This window comes from Mustela erminea, chromosome 2 (genome assembly GCF_009829155.1).
Source record: "Mustela erminea isolate mMusErm1 chromosome 2, mMusErm1.Pri, whole genome shotgun sequence".
Taxonomy (NCBI): Eukaryota; Metazoa; Chordata; class Mammalia; order Carnivora; family Mustelidae; genus Mustela; species Mustela erminea.
The window spans coordinates 42,017,690-42,040,840 of record NC_045615.1 but is presented as its reverse complement, the minus strand read 5'-3'; the positions used below and the strand labels follow the sequence as shown (position 1 = coordinate 42,040,840).

General features: G+C 39.2%; 1 protein-coding gene across 1 annotated transcript in view; it reads right to left on the bottom strand.

Moving 5' to 3' along the window:
- Positions 1–752: 752 nt before the first annotated feature.
- The window catches only part of DCHS2 (dachsous cadherin-related 2), a 255,941-nt gene continuing 233,542 nt past the window's right edge, over positions 753–23,151 (bottom strand). Inside the window, exons 16-20 of the mRNA XM_032332739.1 lie at positions 20,715–20,866; positions 11,400–11,530; positions 9,110–9,396; positions 8,078–8,210; positions 753–5,945 (exon numbers count right to left, since the gene is read on the bottom strand). Of these exons, the coding sequence (XP_032188630.1) occupies positions 3,328–5,945; positions 8,078–8,210; positions 9,110–9,396; positions 11,400–11,530; positions 20,715–20,866 (3,321 nt within the window). The 3' untranslated portion in view covers positions 753–3,327. The remainder of the gene's footprint in view (positions 5,946–8,077; positions 8,211–9,109; positions 9,397–11,399; positions 11,531–20,714; positions 20,867–23,151) is intronic.

Genomic DNA, 23,151 nt, shown 5'->3' with positions numbered 1-23,151 from the left:
AAAAAAAAGATTTCTTGACAAGATGAACCTATGAAGGACAAATGACCCAGCAAAATCTTTACACTAAAAATAGTTTTTACAAGTCCCAACCTTTTGCCTTCTTGCATTTCTCTACCTGTGCCCTAAACCATTCCTTTTCAGATTGACTCTTCTGTTTCCTCTTCCAGCCTTCCTTCCTCCTCCTCTCCCCTACCTCTAGAATGGGTGAAACCTACCTTCAGTGACTCATGCTGGATGCCCAGTTTTGGTCATTAGCCAAGCTTCTACAGCTTCACTGATCTTGGCATTCCTCTTAGACAGAATGATTTTCCATTCTAACTCTCTTCCTAAGTCTCCTCATTCTGACCAAAGAGATGGCATTATAGATTTGGGAACTCACCCGAAACACGTTGTGAAGATAAACCCAGTGCCATTATCTGTAATATCCTGTGAGAATCGACCAACGGTATTCACTTCATGTACCTCTTTGCTCTGAAGTGGATCACCATCTTTGATCCTTTTAATTATATTCTGTGTTTTTTAGCTGAAGTTATGTGTAAAATGGCAAAATAAGAGGAACAAAACATGTTCGATGGAGTTTCAAGATTAATAGTTCATTTTCATCTTTATAACTTCGGGAAAACACAGCAAGGGCGAAGGTGCTGAGAAGCACAGCTCCTGTCTCAAGTGGACAGCCATCCCAGACTAGGTATGTGTATGTTCAGGCAGCCAGTAGTTTATAGGACATTTTAATATTCCTAAACAACAGTTAAATGACCAAATCCCTAAGGATACAGCATTCCCCCCTTTCTTTGCCCAGGAATCTGTTTTGGAAGCCAATTCAATGATTACTACTAGGACATGGAATTTTGATATCCATTTGGTACTGATTTACACCAGTATTTTTAAGGCTGCCAACAAGAAAGTCCAGAATTTCAGGCAGCCAAAATTCCGCAAGAGACAACTGTCTTTTATTTTATAGCTTATGAATTTGGGGCTTAATATGATTTTCCACTAACAAGTTCTGTACCCCCTCCAGAGTGCTGAAGCCGGTTTGTCGATCAGCAAAGTAACACAGAACATATGAAGCAAGTTAATATTAAACTTGAAGGAGAACTATACAAATTAAATTGTTTACTTAGGGAAAAAGCACTCTAGTTGAAAGGGCCAACATAGGACTAATTGCAAACACTTAGCCAGTGTGTTCACATTTTCAGTTTTAATCCCACTAGCAGCAATGTTTGGTGGTGGGGTGGCATTGGATACAGTATAATAAAGTCATCAATTAAAAATCCACCAGATATTGGTGAGGAAGAACTCTAAATACATCATGTCTTCCGTTTTTATTAAATGTCTAGAAAAATGCAGAATTGTGTCTGGAATGGGTAATAAATCACAGGCCAATAACTCAGGGAAGAATGAGATAGATGACTCTTTTTTAAACATAAGTAAAAGGAAGAACCTGGTTTAATTAAAAACAACAAAATGTTTTTGGTTTCTAGAAATAAATCTGTCGCAAAACAAGACTTCCATATATAATTAGGAAAAAAAGTCAGTACAGGTTTTCTTTTATATGCTCAAAACAATTTTTTCAAGGAAGTCAAAGAGAGAATAAATACTGGACACTGAAATGATTAATTTTTATTTTTTTAAGGAAAACCATGAAATCTTCTTCCCTGTGTGCCGTGAAGAAAAGGAGAGACATGCATCTATCCTTTAATGTTGAACTGTTCCATGACTAAAAGACTTTCCCTAGGATTCTAGGCTCGTCCAAAAACCTTCATGTTTCACATAATTCTGATGTGGTTTTACATATGTGTTCCCAATCTAAGAACCAGCAGATATATAATTAATAAAATCAGCATAGGAAGCCTTAGAATTATTTGTCTACAAACCTACTATCAAACATGGCATCCTGCCATGTTTTCTAGTTAAGAGAAATTAAGTATACATATGAGGCCTACTGAAGAAAAAATACAGGAAATATTTCCACAACAGAGGCTCACACTATCAAGAAAACCATATCAGATGCTTCTAGACTGGACATTGAATCCTAAACTCTTACCCCAAAGCCTGGCCATGTTGCCTACCATGGATGACTTCCAGACCATCAACAGCATCTCTGCTTTCCTAAAAAGGATAAGAATCTCTGATGGATCCTCAGGCTCACCAGGGAGAAGGATAGAGCATTACATACATAAGCACCACACAACACCACTATATATCCAAAACAGTAGCTGTACAAAACAATTTCTTTTAACCATGCTGCCAAATTGCTCCATCGAATGACAGTGAAATCTAAAGGTGAGTATGGACAAATGGGAAAGAGACTTCTGACATCCATTCTTAATTTTTATAGTGGAAATATTTATATAAAAATCTTCATTAAAAATATAATGCTAAATTACTCTATGAAATTTATTATTAGATAATAACATAATTTTATCTAGGCAAACTATTAAAAGTGACATTGAATGGATAAATTATTTCACACCTAAAGTCACCATGTCTAGAAGGATATGAAGAATATCTACAAGTTAATCTTTAAAACTTAATGTCTTTACCTGTACCATGTTATAAGACAGAGCATTGAAAAAAAAAATCATCATTCTGTTTGTAAAGAAGGCCAAGCAAATACAAATATGTCCTGGGGGGTGGTCAACCATATACTTATTGCTGCTATCAATCCTGGCCCTCTATCAGGAATTATACATTTCTGGTTCACTTAATTAGGAATAATTTTCTTATTTGGTACAGTTAAGACAAATTTCATTCTTAATTTCTCATTAGATTTCCAAAAGACACCATATTAAAATTCAAACTATGCCAAAACTACCTAAGTGTGGTGTATAGGGAAAGGAGAGAAATACATCTCTAAACAAACCAGATCTACAGAAAATTGCTTCATTTTAAAATTTAAGTTTATCGTTCCCCAATTCCTCTCTCCATTATTTTGGTCCTACATTTATTCCTTATTCAGTATTTACTAATCTATTTTAGGTATAGCACTGTAATCAGCAGTAATGTGACTGGACTGCACGATACTTATTTTCTATTTATTTTCATAGAAACATTTTGGCAGTCAGTTTAGTTCATGGCGTCCTCAGAAAACCAAATAGGATAGAATATACACTATTTTATATACAAACTTGAGTCCTGAGAGCAAAACATAAAGGTTGAAAGAGAGGGGTAACTTCTCATTAAGGCTGTAAGGAATTTGAGAAACTTAAATGAGGAGATTCTGAAAACCCTGACTTCATTTTAACCAATCTCGAAGAGCTAGCTTAAGAATGTCTTGCTCAACCATTCATGACCAATGGTAAATGCGTGCTTGACATCACAATCAGGTTATATTTGAACTTCATCTTTTGCGTTAAGTTCACGGCATGTACCACTCAGATGTGTTCCCGACGATTCCCCACTTGACAACCGTGGGGTCATGGCAGGGGTCTGTGTAGTCAGCAGGAAAACAGATGGAGGAAAGCTGGGAGTCATGGCTTCAGGCAGAGAACTGAGATGGTAGGGAAGGGAGTGTGGGTATCTGGGAAGCACTTGCCCTGGGGTTCTGGCTGGCATCCTTGGTGGAACTGCTTTAATCCCAGGCTGGGCTATTGCGGTAATCAAAGGTGGTGGGAAAACCAAAGGCTTCTCTTTAAGAATGCCAGTTGTCTGTAAATGTTCGTCCTTTAATTTTGCAATATCGTTAAATACCGAGGCAAGAGGTTGGAACTTGGGTTCCCAGCTGAGGAGATAATCCCAGAGGTAGTTGCCTCTTACATCGTGATTAGAGGTTCTCTGGGTGGGAAGAGCCACGCACCTTGCTTCTTGATCATCTGAAATCAAAATGGACTCTCTCCTGACATCAGCCTGGATGCTCTGTTTTGTCTCTGTTTTCTTTAGTGTCTGGGGTAACACGTTATTTGGAACACAGGTTGTGCCACAGCCTTCCCGATCTTCTTCGTCAAATGCATGGCTGCTTTCTGCTGGTTCAGCAGTGACCACCACATCAGTTTCTCCAGACAAGCAGGAGAGCTGGTCTGAGTCCCTTGGGATTCCAGAGTCCGGGACCCTGGACTCGCGGTCACTGAGGACTGAGCCAGCATCCTTTCTGTAAGGATGCTCATTTATCCTCTGGATTTCCTTATCTTCTGCAGTCTCTCCTTCCACAGAGCAGTGGCCACTGGAGTTTGAGTGCCTGTACAGATTCACGATGTCCTTTTCCATGATACTTATTAAGCTCAGCCATTCAGGCAGGGTGTCTGCAGGAACCACCTCGTTACTACCTTCCTTAGTTTTCTGGAAGGGTTTGAGCATGCTGCCCTCTGTGGTCAGTCCCAAGCTGATATCTAAGGAGGACGATGTTTTCTTTTCTTCATAATTGTTTGCTGCATCTTTTTGTTTATGTCTTAAAATCAATACAATTAGAATGAAGATGAGTATCAGAAACACTAAAAAGGAGACTGTGAGGCTGACTGAAAAGCCATAGCCTGATACTCCTGAGAGTTGTCCTTCTGAGAAAGAAGACATGTTCACAAAAACTGTACAGACTGCAAACCTGGAGTCCGCTTTGGGGCTACGAGCAATGATTCTCATTTCAATGGCGTCTCGTTCATGGAACTGACTTCTTATTAGGAGAGGTGCTCCAGTCAAATAGATATTTCCATTCGTTTTATTCACTAAAAAGAAAGGAGATGGCGTCTCCAGCAAGTACAGCACGACTCCATCGATACCCGCGTCTTCATCGGATGCTTCCACTCTGCCAATCAGCTGTCTCACTTTATTCTTCTCTGGAAGGTTGAAAAAATACTTATCTTGAGTAAACACAGGTTCAAACTCATCTATCCCTTGAATATCTAGCCAAACCGTTAACGTGGCTGTTGAGTCACCTTTGTCTTTTGCCTGAACTGTGAGACAGTATTTATTGTCATTTTCATAGTCGAGGACTTGCTGAGTGTGAATATCCCCTGTCACAGGGTCAATGAGAAAGGGATCATGGTCATGAGGCCTCTCATGAGTGCCCAAACAGGGCGATAACACAGAATAGGTCAGTTCTCCATACGGACCTGCATCAAAATCCAAAGCATTTACGGAACATATGGTGGAGAGAACAGGCACATTTTCAGGAACAACACAATTTGAGCTTGAGAACATAAACTGAGGTGCATGGTCATTATCATCCTGTACATTGATAAACACAATCGCAAAAGAAGAATGCTTCTTTCCTTCATCTGAAGCTTGAACAGTTACAGTGAATTTTGTCGTTTCTTCATAGTCCAGAGGTTTAATCAAATAAAGAACTCCAGTTTTTTCTTCCAAGTGAAAATGCCCCTTCTCATTTCCAGAGATGATGTGGTAGGTGATTTCTGCATGCAAACCCACATCATGGTCATTTGCAGAGACCGCAGTGATGTGACTCCCCAGAGGGGTACTTTCCCTGACATGGGCGTGATATTTCAGACTGTTGAATTTGGGAGGATTATCATTGACATCAAGTACTTCTATTGCTACAGTGGCTGTGGAGCTCAATGGAGGGAAGCCATGATCAGATGCGAGAATGACAAGCTTATGATTGGCAGCTACTTCTCTATCCAGACTCTGAAGCAATACCAGGTAACCAACTTGCTTATAAGGATATTCCAAATGAATGAAACTAGTCTCCACATGGAAATTGTTCTGTGAATTACCACTGATGATGGAATAATCAACATGTGTGTTTTCACGGGTCCAGTCATGGTCAATGGTTGAAAATGTGACAAGTGTGCTTCCAATTTGAGCATCTTCCCTCAAGCTGAGATTATAATATTCTACAGCAAACTCAGGAGCATAATTGTTCATATCTTTTATTTCTACCTCTACTAAGGTAAGAGCCCTCAGGTCAGGAATTCCACCATCACTGGCCTCCACAAGAAACTGAATTGTTGATTTTTTGTCCAGAAGTAATATGGGATTGATAGTAAATATTGTGCCTGAAAAACAAGACACAGCATTTTAATGCCAATTTAAATTCTCCGGACCCAGGTTGTCAGCAAACATTTATCAAATATTTACTAATATGTTTAGTTATTTGCCAGATTTGTTATTTAAGTTATAATCAAAAGTAAATCCAAATAGGAATTTTAAATTTTTATAGTTATGCTTTTGTAACACTTTAGATCCAGAAATAATACTCCTGACATTCATTCTATTAAATATATGTGTCACTTGAAGATGACTTTGCTGAAAATGTCTCTTAACTTTATTTTTGTAATAAGCTGCCCCATTACCTTTTTTTAAAGAAAACGTATTCTTATTTGAAAAATCTATATCCTATTCTACTATCATAGACACATGTATAGAGACATTCTAACATAAAGATATTGATTCTGGAAATACTGGTTGACATTCACTCTAGTCAAATGAAGATAGTATATATGATAATACTGAGTTACAACTATTGCTTAATTATGGAGGTGTCTTTCCTAAAGCTTTTCATTAGTTCAGCAAGTGGATTTCCCTTAAATGAAAAACATTTAATACATTTTATTATTTTTAAATATAGAAATACATAATCAGAGTCTCACCATGAACTAAATTGATCTAAGAACATTTAATGTTTTTTTAAAGATGTATTTATTTTTAGAGAGAGAGGGAGAGGGAGAAGGGAGGGGGAGGGGCAGAAGGGGAGAAAATCTCAAGCAGACTCCACACTGAGCACGGAGCATGATGTGGGCTCCATCTCATGGCTATAAGATCATGACTTGAGCTGAAATCAAGAGTTGTACTCTTAACTGATTGTACCCCCCAGGTGCCCCCATTTAATGTTTTAAAAACATTTGAATCAATATCTCATTGCAAAGCTTGTTAATAATTCAAGATGCTACATTAAATTAAGTGCTCAGAGTGACCACCTCACACACTCTAATGGGCTGTGGCCAGGAGAGCAGTTGATGTCATCTGAGCACATATACATCTCCCACCCCCGACCCTCCAAAAAAGAAAGGGAGGACAAAAGAAGAGCCAAATGTCTGAAATGTTTCTATCTATACATTAGCATTCACCCACAGGCTGTGTGGCGACATGACCTACTTCTCCCTTTTGGAACACTCCATGGGCCTTCTACCAGTATTCTGTGACTAAATTCTTTTTTGGGGAAATCCTGAGGTAATTTTTTTAATTAAGATATAATTAACATATAATATTGTGTTAGTTTCAGGTGTTCAGCCTAGTGATTTGCTATCTGTATATATTGTAAAGTGATCTCCACAGTAAGTCTACTTACCATCCATCGTCCTGAGATTCATTTTTAAATCAGCTCTCACTTATGAAATAATGCAATGGTATGCAGAGATGGGGAACACATGGTGTAACAGGTCCCAGGCCCTATTCTTTTCTAGAGTGTGCTCTGCTAGGGACAATGTTTTGCTAATCATAATATCATATCAAATTTAACTTTTACTATCTATCCATTGGTATGCTTTCTCTATGCAGTTCTTAAGTGTTCTAATCTGAAATCACTTGTCTAAATGCATTTCATCACCACAATGACTTGCTTTCTGATAAAAATATAAAGACACTTCAAAGCCATCAAATAAACTGGAATACCACAATAAGTGTTCTTAGTAGAGATGCTTACATAGTTTTCTGTTCAATTTCTCTGTCCTTATTGACTGTATTATGCTATTACTGAACTTAATATACTTGGCTTGGAAAAAAAAACTTCCACGCTCTTGTAACACAAAGTCCTCAGTACTAAATGAATCCCTTTGCCTTCATTTTGATTCTTGTTGAGGCCCAGGATAATTACCTAAACTGTCCTTGGTTGGACTGATGAGCTGGGTGTTTACTACATCGGGTTCTCTGAAGTTCTGTGCATTTGCCAGCACATAATTTTGCTTTCCAGCCATTAAGATGTTGGAGAAGAGAAATAACACCAGGATTTGCTACCACAGCTTCGATGTGAAGAGAAATAAGAAGGGTGGCATCTATAATTCCAGAGAGGTGAGGTGGAAACATTTCAGGAGCATTTGGAAAAGATTATTTCAGGCTTCTACCTTGTATCTCAAACCTACGGACACTAGTTGAAGGCTACGGACACCTAAAGCCACAATAAATAACTCACCATTCATTGGATCAATTGAAAATTCCTTAGAAGAGGAAAGGATTCTGTAAGAAATGTTCTCATTGCTTTCTAGGTCAGTGGCTGACACGGTCAGCACTGAGTACCCCAGAGGCACTGATTCAGGAACAGTGACCTGAAGGAAAAAGAGAGAAAGGGGCCTTGTGCTTACAGGTTAGAGATATTTTCAAGAACAGGGCCAGAAAATAAAACCATTGCATTCATTTTACTTATGGAAAACACACATAGTAATTTATAGAGTTGATATATTAAAACATTATTTCGTAGTCCCAGATTCAGAAAAACAAAGTTAAAAAATTTTCATTTAGTTTTGGTTTTTATTATGGAAAAGAAATCCATCTAAATTAGTTCTGCCTGGTAGAGGACAGTTAATAAGACCACTACTGCAGTATTACATACAGAGGATCATTACCTAGTTTAGTTTCCCTTCTGTGTTTATGCTGAACCCGTGCATTTGCTACATTCAGAAGTCTTGAAGCCCATTTCCAAGTACTTAGTTGAAGGCTATTATTGTCCTGACTTTCATAAACATACACTAAGTTCTAAAAAAATAAAATTTCCACTCTACAATTTTGTTCATGATTTGTTTCTGCAAAATTTTTATCAGTATATTCCAAAAATATGCCAAGGAAAGAAAGAGTCTTCCCAAATTAAGTGCTGATAATACTGACCACCATATTGTCTAATACCTTTGCAAATATTAGACCAGTTCTGATTGCTATGGACAGCTGGACTCCAATATCTACAAACTAAAAAAGAAAAAAAAAAAAAGATGCTATACATCTGTAAGAAACTGAAATGAATGAGCTCTTTCCTTCCATATGTACCTACCACAGCTCCAGAATATTGAATATACAACCCTCAGCGTCAACTAAGGCACTAAAACCTGTGGCTACTGACTACCTAAATCAGTCTGTAAACTCTGGTTGACAACACAGTCCATCAACACTGTTACAGTATTCCCTATTCTTTTCTACTTTGATTACGCTTTCAGCATCTCCTGAGGCCCTTTACCTGGTAAGAATCTTGAGAAAATACAGGTGGGTTATCATTGATGTCCACCACACGGACAGTGAGCATTCCCTCTGTTTCATGCACAGTATCCGAAATTTGGATGAACAACTCATATTCAGTAACTTCTTCGAAATCCAGCGTTTTCACTAGCACCACTGCTCCAGTATTCCGATCAATAGCAAACTTGGTTCCAGGATTACTGTCTTTGGCAAAATTGAAGATGAAAGCTGGATTCAAATCCCCATCATGAACTGATATCTGAGTCACAACGGCACCAGGCAAAGAATCTGCAATAGTCATGACCAATGTCAGCCTCCATTAAAATCCGTCCTTTGAAACACTTTTCTTTAATAGTTCCATCCAAACATTTTAACTTCAAGTCCAACATGATTTGCTGTTTCTTGGCATGATTTCTAATACAAAGCTCATTACGAGCTGAACAAAAACTCTGAAGAATTTATGAGCCCAATAAAGTGAAAATTTACCACTGGGTAGGGAATTGAGGAGGTAGGGTATATTTGATTTTTATATTGAATTTTTTATCATATGCATGCAAGACCATTCCAGGACCAAAAAACATTCTGAGCCACTTATTTCTCTTATGTAGTTTCTGTATTAAAATCATATATTCATGAAGGATATGGGTGGGAAGAAGGTTATTACACAAAACATTAATATAAAGCATACAATTTTGAAACAAGCAAAATTTAAATAACAATATGTGTATAATAAGTTAGAAATACTTGGTTCCTTATACTTATTTTTGTAAAATTACTGCATTTGGGGTGGCATAGACTACGGAAATTTATCAAAACTATCCAGACTATGGAAAGACAAAGTATACATCATGCTAGTGATAAAAGTAAATCTCTAATATTATTCACCACCCCAAAGTCACAAAACAGATGGCATGCTAAAAGCCTAACATACTACATGTGTTCTTTAGTCTGAACTTCATAAAAGGAACCTCGCTTTTAAGCTTACAAGTATGGGTACAGGTGGAGAGAAGATGTTAAGATACTCAGAACAGTTTCCCTATACATGAGACTCATGTAATTTTCATATTTCAGGCTTGAACATTCTGGATGCATCAACCACTCCTTTACCCTATTCAGTATATGTTTTGATCTTTGCCCTTTGTTCTTGTGATATGTTGAGAACATTGTTGCGTTTTGATGCTAAGGCACTGTGGTTAAGAACAGTACCTTCAATAAAAGCAAATGGAAGTATATCAAATGAGTGAAAGCCAGAACTGGAGAATTTTTCTTTGTAGAATATTTTAGAGTATTTGTAGGTATCCCTATACATCTACAAATATATGCCTCTGTGAGTGGCAATTTGTTTGGAAACTGAACACCCTAAAATCTTAGAAACATTTTAGGAATAAGCTGGGTACTGAGAGGGAAAGGAAAGAGGCCAAGAGAGGGGCCAGCACTTTTTGCAAATTTCAATCATAGAGTTGGGTTGGATTTACCAGCATAGCCACTGACTGTGGACAAACTTTAGGACTGCAGACGATGGAGTCACAGAGCCCAGGGACCCAACTGGGATTCATTAGCATACTGTGTAAAATTTTGAATTTTCTACCTCTACTGCTAATGTGATTAAAATTGTTCTGTAGGGACGCTGGGTGGCTCTGTTGGTTAAGCCGCTGCCTTCAGCTCAGGTCATGATCCCAGGGTCCTGGGATTGAGTCCCACATGGGGCTCCTTGCTCAGTGGGGAGTCCATTTCTCCCTCGGCTCTGCCTGCCTCTCTGCCTGCTTATGTTCTCTCTTTCTCTGACAAATAAATAAAATTAAAAAAAAAATTCTGTAAATGCTGAAGTTGAGTTTATACTAGGGGAAAGCGATGACTTTGCAATGAGCATCCCTTCACTCATTACTTGCTAGTCGTATACCACAAAGACCGACAGAATTATCAGTCTAAGGACATTGCTTCTTCTCAGACGAGCTTTAGAATGATCACCATAGTAAACAAAGTATGCTTCTTGATGGAGTACATTTTGTTTTTGAGAACTATCAGTATACACAAAAGCAGCTGTGGGAAATGACAGGTTGAGTCTGGGGAACCGACCTCGTAAGGCTTAAAGGCAAATCCCAGCCTCAACATTTAATGTCTTTAACATCTGATATTTAACTTCTGGCCATTCATTTTCTATTCTTTGTAAGATGAAGACAGAAGCTGTCCATGTTACATGGTTTGTAAGGATTAGTACTTATATTGAACAGAACGCCTGTCTGGTAGATGATATTATACAAGATAACACCATGATTCCAAATCATACTTACTCTCTGCAATTTCCACTGCTTCAGAGGAGAGAAAAGCCGGGGCATTGTCATTTATATCAGTCACCTGTATCTTGATCACACTTGCACCAGAAAGCCTGGGCATCCCTTTATCTGTGGCTTGCACAATCAAGCTGGTTTGGAAAAGAAACAAGAAATGTAATCCATTATCCAGAGAATTCAAAAAACAACACATGTATCAAATATCCCATTGAAAACTAAAAAAATGAGCTGATTCGCTACTTTTATTTCTTCCCCTAGCTTCTACTAAATGGCATCATTTAAAAATTTATCTCATCAGAATGGTAGCCTGGGCATGCCTAAGTGACTCAGTTGGTTAAGCAGCTGCCTTCGGCTCAGGTCATAATCCCAGGGTCCTAGGATCAAGCCTCGTGTCTGGCTCCCTACTCAGCAGGGAGTCTGCTTCTCCTACTGCCTCCCTGGACCCTCACCCTGCCAACCAGCTTGTGCTCTTTCTCTCACTCACTCTCTCTCGCTTTCAAATAAATAAATAAAATCGTTTTCAAAAAAGTATGGTAACCATGAGAGACTACGGACCCTGAAAAACAATCTGAGTGTTTTGAAGGGGTGAGGGGTGGGAGGTTGGGGGAGCCAGGTGGTGGGTATTAAGGAGGGCACGGATTGCATGGAGCACTGGGTGTGGTGCAAAAACAATGAATTCTGTTATGCTGAAAAGAAATTTTAAAAAATTGAGATATTAAAAAAAAAGTATGGTAGCCTGAAATTTATTTATTTTTGACAGATTAAGAGCATCAAATCCAGCAAGACACCAAAGGGTCATGTGGCATTTAAAATAAATGAGTGGGGGCGCCTGGGTGGCTCAGTGGGTTAAGCCGCTGCCTTCGGCTCAGGTCATGATCTCAGAGTCCTGGAATCGAGTCCCACATCGGGCTCTCTGCTCAGCGGGGAGCCTGCTTCCTCCTCTCTCTCTGCCTGCCTCTCTGCCTACTTGTGATCTCTCTCTGTCAAATAAATAAATAAAATCTTTAAAAAAAAATAAATAAATAAAATAAAATAAAATAAAATAAATGAGCGATTTCTGGAGACAGACTGTAGAATTTAGTCTTTCCTACTAAGGACAACTTAAAAAGTACAAACACCAATACCCATTCTTTGGATAAGTAGATGGCCTCCACCCTACCATGCATGGCCTGGATATTACTATATATTTCCATTTTACTGTACAACAGAAGATGAAGCCGTGAAGAGATTGCTTTGTATTGATATTCTTTTTAGATCCAAACTCAAAATTGATAGAAACTGTAGAATTAAGAGAGGATATTGCATGATTAATACAGATACAAAATGAATGATTGGCTAGAACTATAGAGTAGGGGAAAAGGCCACGATCTGAAAGAATTTACATGCAGTGATTTTATCTCTCTTGGATGATGGTATAACTATCTCTAGCAACTAAATTCAAAACTTTCTTAGTGTCTTCAACTTCTCCATTTCTGTCACCAACCTTCCAAAACCCAAGTCATTGTGAGTCTTACAGATTTCTCCTCTTAATTATACTTGGACCAGTGTTCCCAACCATTTCAGTCCCGCCTTCAGAGCCTCAGATAGGCTGATCAACCATCCTGTTTTGCCCGGTCCTGAAGGGTTTCCTGGGACATGGGACTTTCTAAGGTTTTTTGTTTTTATTTTTAAATCAGGACAGTCCTGGGCAAACCAAGATAAGTTAGTCTCTGTAACCTCATGCTCTCATCATCTTGACCTGGAATGTTCCATCTTTATTATATCCTTTCCCATCTGGAATATTTGTTCACCAATATCCCTACTGCAAATCTCATCTGTATCTATCAATCCCCCCACCCACCCCACCCTACCACCACAACTCAACTGCTCCATCCAACATCCTGAATTGAAAACTGGACTTCCCTATTGAGAACTTATCCTTGGCTCTTCATGTCCATAAGAGGCAGTCCAGGCCTTGAGCTACATGACCTCCAATGACTTGGCTTCTGCCTGGAATCTTCTGACACAGCAGTCATCACCCTTTGTTCTTACTGACTGATTATCTGCCTCTCCTTGTCTTTTCTGTCTCTTGAGGGCAGGTGAGTTATCTTACTTGATTTAAAAAAAAAAAAACATATATGCTGAGGGATGGTTTCTCAAGATTTGTCTGAAATTATGATGTATTATATGGCAACCAGGATTTAAGTCCAGGTCTTAGTTAACTGGAAAACCTGTGCTCAACAGTCTGAGTTCCAGTATGTATTTTCAACATGCCTCTCTTACATGCATCTATCATGCCCTAAGGTATAACCATTAGCTTTCCACTCCCCTCTAAACACTACAATGACACAAGTTGTCCATCAGAAGACAATCTTTACCTCATAAGTGGTTTTAGTCTTAGCCCATGGTTGATACTATCCTTTAAGAAACTGAGTCTTGGAATTTGACACATTTCTACTTTCTTTTTCCTTAGCTTACCTGAGGAGTGGTCAATCTTTCCAATCTTACATTTTAAAGTGATGTAAAATAAGCATCAACTCTTTCTTGGCTTAAATCTCACTTAATAGCAAATAATTCCTGTTTATATACTATTCATGGAGCACACAGGCTGCTTTCTACGCTATCAGAGCTGGGACATCAGTAAAACCACTACTTGAATTTCACACTTCTGAGTTTAGGATTAATTCCCTATGGAAAGTTTGTTTTGTTAGCATGAACATAAGTCAGGTACATATGGAAATATTTTACTAAAAATAAACAAATCATAACGTTCTCTGCCTCCACAGCCTGCCCCTCCCCAGTGTCATACTAAAAGCTTGGCCAGGTCATCAAAGTTACGGGTCTGTCAATTCTGCTATAGCTGCAATCACCCGGATTTTTGCAGTGGTACAGTGTCAGGGGTTCTAAGTCAACTTAAAATGATGAGCTTAAGTCAGCTGAAATATATATGCCTAACTCAACTATATTCATATATGAACATAGGAATATAGAATTACATGTTCTCTCTCTATATAATATATATATATGCTAAGTCAACTTAAAAAATTGAGAATCTCTAATACAGAGGAAAATGTACAATTCAGTTTCAAAATAAAAAGACAAGTAAACAGTTCCTCAATAGCTTGAGGAAGAGATGAAAAATTAGGAGGGCAGATCCACGAAGATTCTACGCTTCACTTCTGTGAGACCTGAAGTTTTCTATGATGGCTCCTTGGCAGTCTTTGTAAAACTATTGGTTGTAACCAGTCCAACTGGCTCCAGGTTTCAGAACAGCTGCCCTGATTAGTACATCAGCGGAGATTATAAATGAAATTGCCCAGATTTAGAACTGGCCCATTCTAATTCAGACCATATTTCTCCTATTCGACCAACCACAGGAAACTTCTTTTATCACCTTTAACTTTAGATGGGACCTTGACCAGTCAGTATCCTTTCTGATTGCCTTAATAAATACCAAAGGTGGAAGGGGGTTTTTCAAAACTTCATCTCAACAATATCTGAAATGTCTACCCAGAATTGCATGTTCTCTCTGAATTTCTAAGACAATCAAAGATATCATCTAACATCAGAAACACCTATGAAGAGCTATGACTTCTGGTTAAAACTACACAGGTTTTATCTCTTCTTCCTCCTGAGATTCTACAGTAATGAGAGCAGAAGAATTTAAACTAAGGTATATGTACATAAGGCTAACAGAAAATGGGAGAAGATTTTGGTGGGTAGAGGTGGTGAGAAGTTTCAACAAATTTCTGGAAAATGCAAGCAGATTTGGGAATGGTTACAGATCAGTGGGTAACAGGAAACCACAGACTGAAATACATTTGGATAAGGATGAGTGGGGAACGGATTTGCCCCCACGTAACCAAAGACAGACATAAGACATGACAAGGGGTGGGGTGAGATATTGAACTAAAAATAGCCTGACAATTATTTTAAACTCAAAATACAGAACAATCAATTCCCTTTGCCCACTGCTCTTCACTCCCAGGCAAAAGACTGTCTGATTTTAATCCTCAGAGTAATTAATATTGAGGGTCTGCCCCTGGAGAAATGAAAGCCCCTCCCAAAGGGGGAAAAAAAAAAAAAGAACTCTCTATACTGCCATTTGTCTTTCGTTCTGCAGAGTAGTCAAATTCCTCTCTGGTCAACAGCTCTGAGAGCCCATCAGGGATTCTGATGACTTTGTTATCGCCTCACTCAGAACCGAGGATCGTTAGTTACTTACAGAAAGCCTCCAACATGAAAAAGAAGTGCAGATGGAGGACAAGGGGAGTTAGAGAGGAGAAGGGAGTTGGGGGAAATTAGAAGGGGAGGTGAACCATGAGAGACTATGCACTCTGAAAAATAACCTGAGGGGTTTGAAGGGGAGGGAGGATGGGAGGTTGGGGGAACCAGGTGGTGGGTATTAGAGAGGGCACGGATTGCATGGAGCACTGGGTGTGGTACAAAAATAATGAATACTGTTATGCTGAAAATAAATAAAAAAAATTAATCACTCAAAAAAAATAAAAGTAGATAAAACTCAAAAAAAATTTTTAATTAAAAAAAAAAAAGAAGTTCAGGACCAACAAAGAAAAAAATTAATCTGAGAGAAACAGAGATCTTAAAACAATAAAAGAAAATATAAAAACACTTCTAATTAATGTCCTCAGAGAGCTATCAGAAGGCAATGCAGGCACGAAACAAAAATGAGATGCTATGGAAAAGGAGAAAGATTGAGAAAGAGCTTGTGGAAATACAAGATCTCCTCAGCTCCTTAAAAGAAGGAACACTTCTAGTGGATTCTAATCCAAACACACTTTGAAACCTTTTTCTTCTATGTAGTCCAACCTCTCCCTGTGGCTCCCACGACCATCTCTTCCAGGTTCTATTCCTTTTATTCCCTCAACATATTCCATTGGCTTCTATTTGCCCGGTTGATCCTCAAGTAGTGATAATCCTCCCAGTTCTCACCTTGTGGACTTTCCCTAGGTAATTCCATTTTACATATTTTCCCTGGATGACTCTGAAATCTAAATCTTGGATGAAGACCTCTTTCCCGGGCTCCAGATCAGTATTTTAACTGCCTAAGGAATGTCTGAACTTCTGTTCTCGCACTAGCCCTTGAAGCTCAAAATGCCCAGAAAAAAATCTCAATCCCAATCCCCATTCCAACAGCAATTCCAATTCCTGCCTTTCCTATGAAGAAATTTTCTGTATCTTTCCTTGTTGGATAAATCTGACTATTGACCGGGTTCCTATGGACTCCATACCTGAATCAATTAGTAACTATGTTCCCTCCTTCCATCCCCTACTGCTTCATCTCCATTAGCAGACCTTTCACAGCCTTCATCTAGTTTAACTAATCTGTCTGACGCTGGTCCTCTGTTTAGCAATGCATCTGTTACCAGATGTCTTTTAAAAATAAAGATCTTAACATGCACTCAATTGCTTTTATATGGCTTACCAAATCAAGTGCAATTTCCATCCTATGGCATATAAAGTCCCTCAAAACTTGCCTGCGACCTATCAGCCTCTTTTTTTGTTGTTGTTGGTTTGTTTTGTTTTGCAGATCATCATAAGTTTGCTTCCAGTTTTACTAAGGTATTACTGACATATACAACTGTGTAAGTTTAAGGTGTATAACAATGATTGGACTTACATATATCGTGAAATTATCATCACAAGAAGTTGACATCTATCATTTCATACAGATACAAAGAGAAATGATTTTTTTTTGTGATGAAAGCTCTTTAAAACTACTCTTTTTTAAAAAGATTTTATGTATTTATTTGAAATAGAGAGAGAGTGAGAGAGTGTATGAGCAGGGGAACAGAGGGAGAGGAAGAAGCAGACTTCCTGGTGAGCAGGGAGCCTGATGTGGGGCTCCATTCCAGGATTTTGGGGTCGTGACCCGACCCGAAGGCAGATGCCTAACACACTGAGCCACGCAGGTGCCCCTTAAAATTACTCTCTCACCAAATCTCAACTATACCACACTGCAGTGTTAATGATGTCTTCGTGTTAGAGAATACATATCCAGCACTTATTTATCTCATAACTGAAACTTTGTATCTTTGGCCATATTCCTCCTATTCCTCCACAACCCCAGCCTCTTTTTCATTACCCCACACTCAGGTGCTTCTCAGGTGCACTGTATCACTTGTTACTTCCAAATGCACCTTATAAATACTTTTGAGAATCCAGGACTTTCCTGCTTTGAGCCCCAAAGTTTTTTATTCTTTTCATGAAGAGTCAACAGAACGAGGCTACAATGCCAGCTCTGCTATTGATAAGTCATGTATTTTGGAAAAGATAATGAACATCTCAGGCAACTTTCTACCTTGTATACAGAACTGTTTCTCAGTATTTCTCTCATGGTCATATCAGTAGAGAGTCTGAGTTTAGCGTTGCTCCTGGCAACAAATGCTCTTTGAACTTGAATATTTATGTTAAAGAAATTGAATATTTAAAGCTTTAACTTAACTCTTACTTGCCTAAAGTTTTTCTTCCCTGTTTCATGTTTCATAAAGACACAAATAGGCCCTTGGCAGATACATTCACAATATACAACAGGAAGCCCTACTAGGACCACTCACATGGGCAAAAGTCCCATCACTTCTCCTATTTACTAGCTGTGTGTTCTTGGCAAACAGCTTTAGCCTCTGAACTTTAATTTCCTCTTTCTGTAAATCTTAATTTGTTATAAGAATTCAACATATAAAGCAGCTCTATAAATGGCAACTACTGTGATTATTAATATGCCACCTGCCATGGGCTATAATGGCTCTTGTTTTTTGAGTTCCCTAAACACAACAACACTTGCATGAGTCTCTACATCCCTGGCCTCACACTTAGTAAACAGTTTTTAAAATTCAGAAATGTCAGTCAGATAGAACTTAAGGCCTATTTTAGAGTTGGGTATCACCTCCCCACTGATTTTTCTTACATGTGGTTTTAAAATGTGGTCTAAAGATTATCGAATTTTTATTTCTAGTGTATTGACTATAATCAGAACTTAAAATATCTTTACCCCCCCCCCCCATTTTATATTGTAAAACAGAGAGGGTTAGAATTGGGAATATTTTCTTCAATTGGACAAAATAGCAATCCTTCAAAAGTAAAGTTAAAAGCAGAATGATACCATTTCCCAAGCGTCCCCAATGATGAAGGGGACTAGGAGACAATCATCCTGTATTTCCCACTGTTTGAAATATTAGGGAAAACACTAAAGAGAAGAGAAGCCACAGGGGAGTGGAGGAAGGGGAGACCGTGAATAGGCAGGACGTTTAAAATATTTCCTTGTCTTGGTGCTGGTGGAGACTGTGTGTGTGTGTGTGTGTGTGTGTGTGTGTGTGTGTGTGTCTGTCTGTCTCGGTGTCTCTCTGTGGCAGTGTGTGTAGAGTTAAAATTCTCTCAGCTCCTGCTTCTCTTCCTCACGGGGAATTGGAGAGAGGCGCTTTTAAATAGGGGGACCAATTCAGATGTTGGGAACACTGAAACAGTGACGCAAATAGGAAAAAAGCTTAAAGGAGTCCGGTTTAATTGCTAATTAGGCTCCATTGAGTAAGAAGAACATTAGGACAGAAAGCCATTATAATCCGGAAGTGCTTAGTTCCTGGAACGCAGCAGACCTCTGATAATCTCTGAATTTGTAGCCACTCCGGTGGGACTAGGCTGAGACTGACGTGCAGTCATCTACCAGAGAGAAAAAGGGCTTTCTGCTTAAGGTGGCTGAAGAAACAATGTAGCTGCAATGGGTTTTAACATGTTTAGGCAGCCGGTTTTAATATATTCATACAATAAGCATCATAACCATTGATTACATTAAAATATTACCCCCCAAAAGCCTACTCGTTAATACAGGGTAAGGTCTTAAACTTTTAAAATGCTTTTGAAGTCATATTTTGAAATATATTAAACAAAAAGAACGAAACAGAACACTTTGTAGAGCCGGGAAGGTTTTCAGAGGTTAATTAATCCAGTCCGCCCTGTCACAGATCCCACTGCAATTGACTCTCGCTGCTCAGCCCCACGCATCTACTGCCCTTTCTTCATTAAACATGAAAGCAGTCTGGCCTGAGAGATCGCTGGCACTCAGGTCTCTTGTCTGCCTGCTTCTCCCTTATGTAGAAGCTCTGCTCTGTAGCTCGTACAGTGGAAACAGGGTGAGTCCACATCAGAACACTGGGGCCTGAGCCTCTGTTGGGTCACTAAATGGATCTGGGTCCTGTGTCGGTTGTCTTAGCAGAGGAGGAGGGAAGGCCTAACTCGGCTTCCTCAGAAGACGACCGGAAGTATTAAAGGCGCCTCTGAATGTGCAAGGCCTTTTGGAAGAACATACAAAAACAGGACACAAATATATGGAAATGCAAAATGAGAAAGCCAAGTCTCTGTCCCCAGGTTCCCCCGCAACCACTTCTCTAGAGACAGACAAGGTGGAGTTGCTTAGGTTTTCTTTCTGAAGTCATCCCAGTGTATGGGTGGCCTTGACTCCAACAGGCCTGAAAAATAAACCCCGCAGTGCGTGGACCTTGTTGTTTCCCCACCTCACCCCTACAGTTAGGGTTCTCTCCTCAGGGGTCCTCACAGAGAAACCACGTTCTCTTGACAAAGGATGGTGGTAGTCGATGGAAGGCTGGGCCATCATGTTTGAGGTAATCCCTGCTCCCAGACATGTTTCGTTCCTTAGAGTCTTTTCCTCTTTCTTTTACAGACCGTGATACTATAAATATATCTGTATGTATAGCTAGACTTCTGAAGTGCTGACTTTTTAAAATAACTGGAAGACCTGCAACACCGCTGTTCTCTGTCTTGTAGAATTCCACATAATTCTGGACACCTTAAACTCTAGACAAAAATATATTTAGTGTTAAATGTGTGCTTCAACAGTTCATTCCTGTCAGAACACGGTAGTGCAATAAGGACCTGATGACAAGGTTGTACTTTCATCCACAAAACTGAGTAAAGAATTAAAAAGAGAAATGTCACTCAGACTTCACTATTTTTAAAAACAAGAACAACAAACAATTGCAGAGTGGTCTGTTGTTCAGTAGGCATTTCGCAAATACTGTCCTTTTTTATGTCTCTCCTTTAGTACTTAATAGCATCAAAAAGTCATAAAAGCTAAGAACAACGGGGCCCCTAATGTTCTAGTGTAGTCACCTTCTCCAAATAGCAAATACTTCCTAAGACTCCTTCAGTGTATGGAAAGAGTGACCATACGCTGGATCAAAGGGCAACACATTTTACAACAAAGCTTACACAGCAGAAAGGCTTGGCCAAAGCAATAGTTTATAACAATTTTGTCCGAAACAAGCAGAATACAGAGTGAATGGATCTGAATCTGGGACAGACCTGTAGGAGCTGGTGAGCTCGTAATCTAGAACTGCGTTTGCTGTGACCACACCACTCCGCGCGTCAATGTGGAACGCTTCCCCTTGGTTGCCGGAGACAATGGAGTACTCAGTCAGGCCGTTCATCCCACTGTCCAGGTCTGTAGCAAATACCTGTGAGGAAGCCGCTCTTCTGTTAGATAAGGACTGACTCTGTGAGATGGGTTAAGACTCTTTTTTAGACAAATGTATGATGAAAGAATCACGGATTTTGCCAAACACCCTTTAGAAACAATGACCAGAGGAATGGCAACAAATGACTGAGGCTTACATTTATAATATAGCAGGTAATAGGTGCACAAAGTGTTCTGCAGGCTCATTGAAAGGACTTCTAATTGGGGCGCCTGGGTGGCTAGTGGGTTAAAGCCTCTGCATTCAGCTTAGGTCATGATCCCAGAGTCCTGGGATTGAGCCCGGCATCGGCATCGGGCTCTGTGCACAGTGGGGAGCCTGCTTCCTTTCCTCTCTCTCTCTGCCTGCCTCTCTGCCTACTTGTGATCTCTCTGTCAAGTGAATAAATAAAATCTTTAAAAAAAATAAAAGAAAGAAAGGACTTCCAATTAACTTTCTGTAGGCATCACGCATGTTTTGAACTATAGTTTTAAGCAAGAGGGAAAAGTACAGACACACCTCAGAGATACTGCGGATTCACTGGCAGACCACCAAAATCAAACAAATATTGTAATAAAGCAAGTCGAATGAATTTTTTTTTGTTTCCCAGGGCATATAAAGGTTTTTACACTATGCTGTCATCTATTTAAAGTATGCAACAGCATCCCTTTTATCTTAAAAAAAGAAAAAATACTTTAATTTAAAAATACTCGACTGCTAAAAAGTGCTAACCATCATCTGAGCTTTCAGTGAGTCATGACCTGAGGGTCTTGCCTTGATGTTGGTGGCTCCTGAAGACCATGGAGGTGGCTGCTGAAGGTTGGGTTGGCTGTGGCAATTTTTCAAAATAAGACAGCTGTGAAGTTTGCCACACTGATTGCCTGTTCCTTTCACGAACAATTTGTCTGCAGCGTGTGTTGCTGTTTGGTATCATTTTACCCACAGAAGAACTTCTTTTGAAATTGGAGCCAGTCCTCTCACACCCTGCTGCTGCTGCTTTATCAACTAAGTTTATGGAATATTCTAGATCCTTTGCTCTCATTTCAAAGATTTTTGCAGCATCTTCACCAGGTATAGATTCCATCTGAAGAAACCACTGACCACCAACACCATCACAAATAGAATAATAATGAAAAAGTGTGAATACTGTAGGAATTACAAATGGTGCCACAGATACAAAGTGAGCAAATGTTGTTGGAGAAATGGTGGCAATAGACTCGCTGGATGCATTCTCACCACAGATCTTTGATTTGTAAAAAAGAATGCAATATCTGTGAAGCGCAGTAACAGTACAATAAAATGAGGTACTGGACTTGAAAAAATTCTAATTTGCTTGAATAGATTTCCAACTGTATTTAGATTCATGCCAGTACCAGGAAAGAAAAGAAATCTCTGTATAGTGAATGATAGTCTTTAATTTGTTGTTTTTCCCTGCTTAAAGTATTGCCTATAAAACACACCATACGTGGACTTTTTTTCATATTTATTGAGAGTCTCATTTTAGAAGGATTTTTAATTAATGAAACAGCTTAGATTTAGCATTAACAAATTTAGACGCTGATGACTTATTTAGTAAATTATCAGAGTAGTGTTGAGAATGAGACAAACGTCTTGCATTACTCTCCACGGAGATGTATTATTTAGTCTGCATTACATTTTAATCCAAAATTAATTCTATTAGGGACACCTGGGTGGTTCAGTTGTTAAGCATCTGCCTGCGGCTCAGGTCATGATCCCAGGGTCCTGGGATCAAGTCCCGTATTGGGCTCCCTACTCTGTGGGAAGCCTGCTTCTCCTTCTCCCTCCCTCCCCCCTGCTTGTGTTCTCTCTCTTGCTGTGTCTCTCCCTGTCAAATAAATAAATAAAATCTTTTTTAAAAATTTTATTTATTTATTTATTCATCAGAGAGAGAGACAGAGAGATGACAAGTAGGCAGAGAGGCAGGCAGAGGGGGAAGGGGAAGCAGGCTCCCCGCTGAGCAGAGAGCCTGATGAGGGGCTCAATCCCAGGACCCTGAGATCATGACGTGAGCCGAAGGCAGAGGCTTAACTCACTGAGCCACCCAGGTGTCCCAATAAATAAAATCTTTTATAAACTCTTTTAAAAAATTAATTCTATTTGTGGTTTCAAGATCTGGCTTAAGAATAAGTTGACTGACTAATTAAAAATATTTTTCTACTTATTTTTATCCTTTGTGGCCCTCAGCTTCGGCCTGACCTCACCTTCCCCTCATCTCTCTCCTGGATGACTGTACTGATGTCCTGATGGGTGTTTGCCTTGAACTCCCT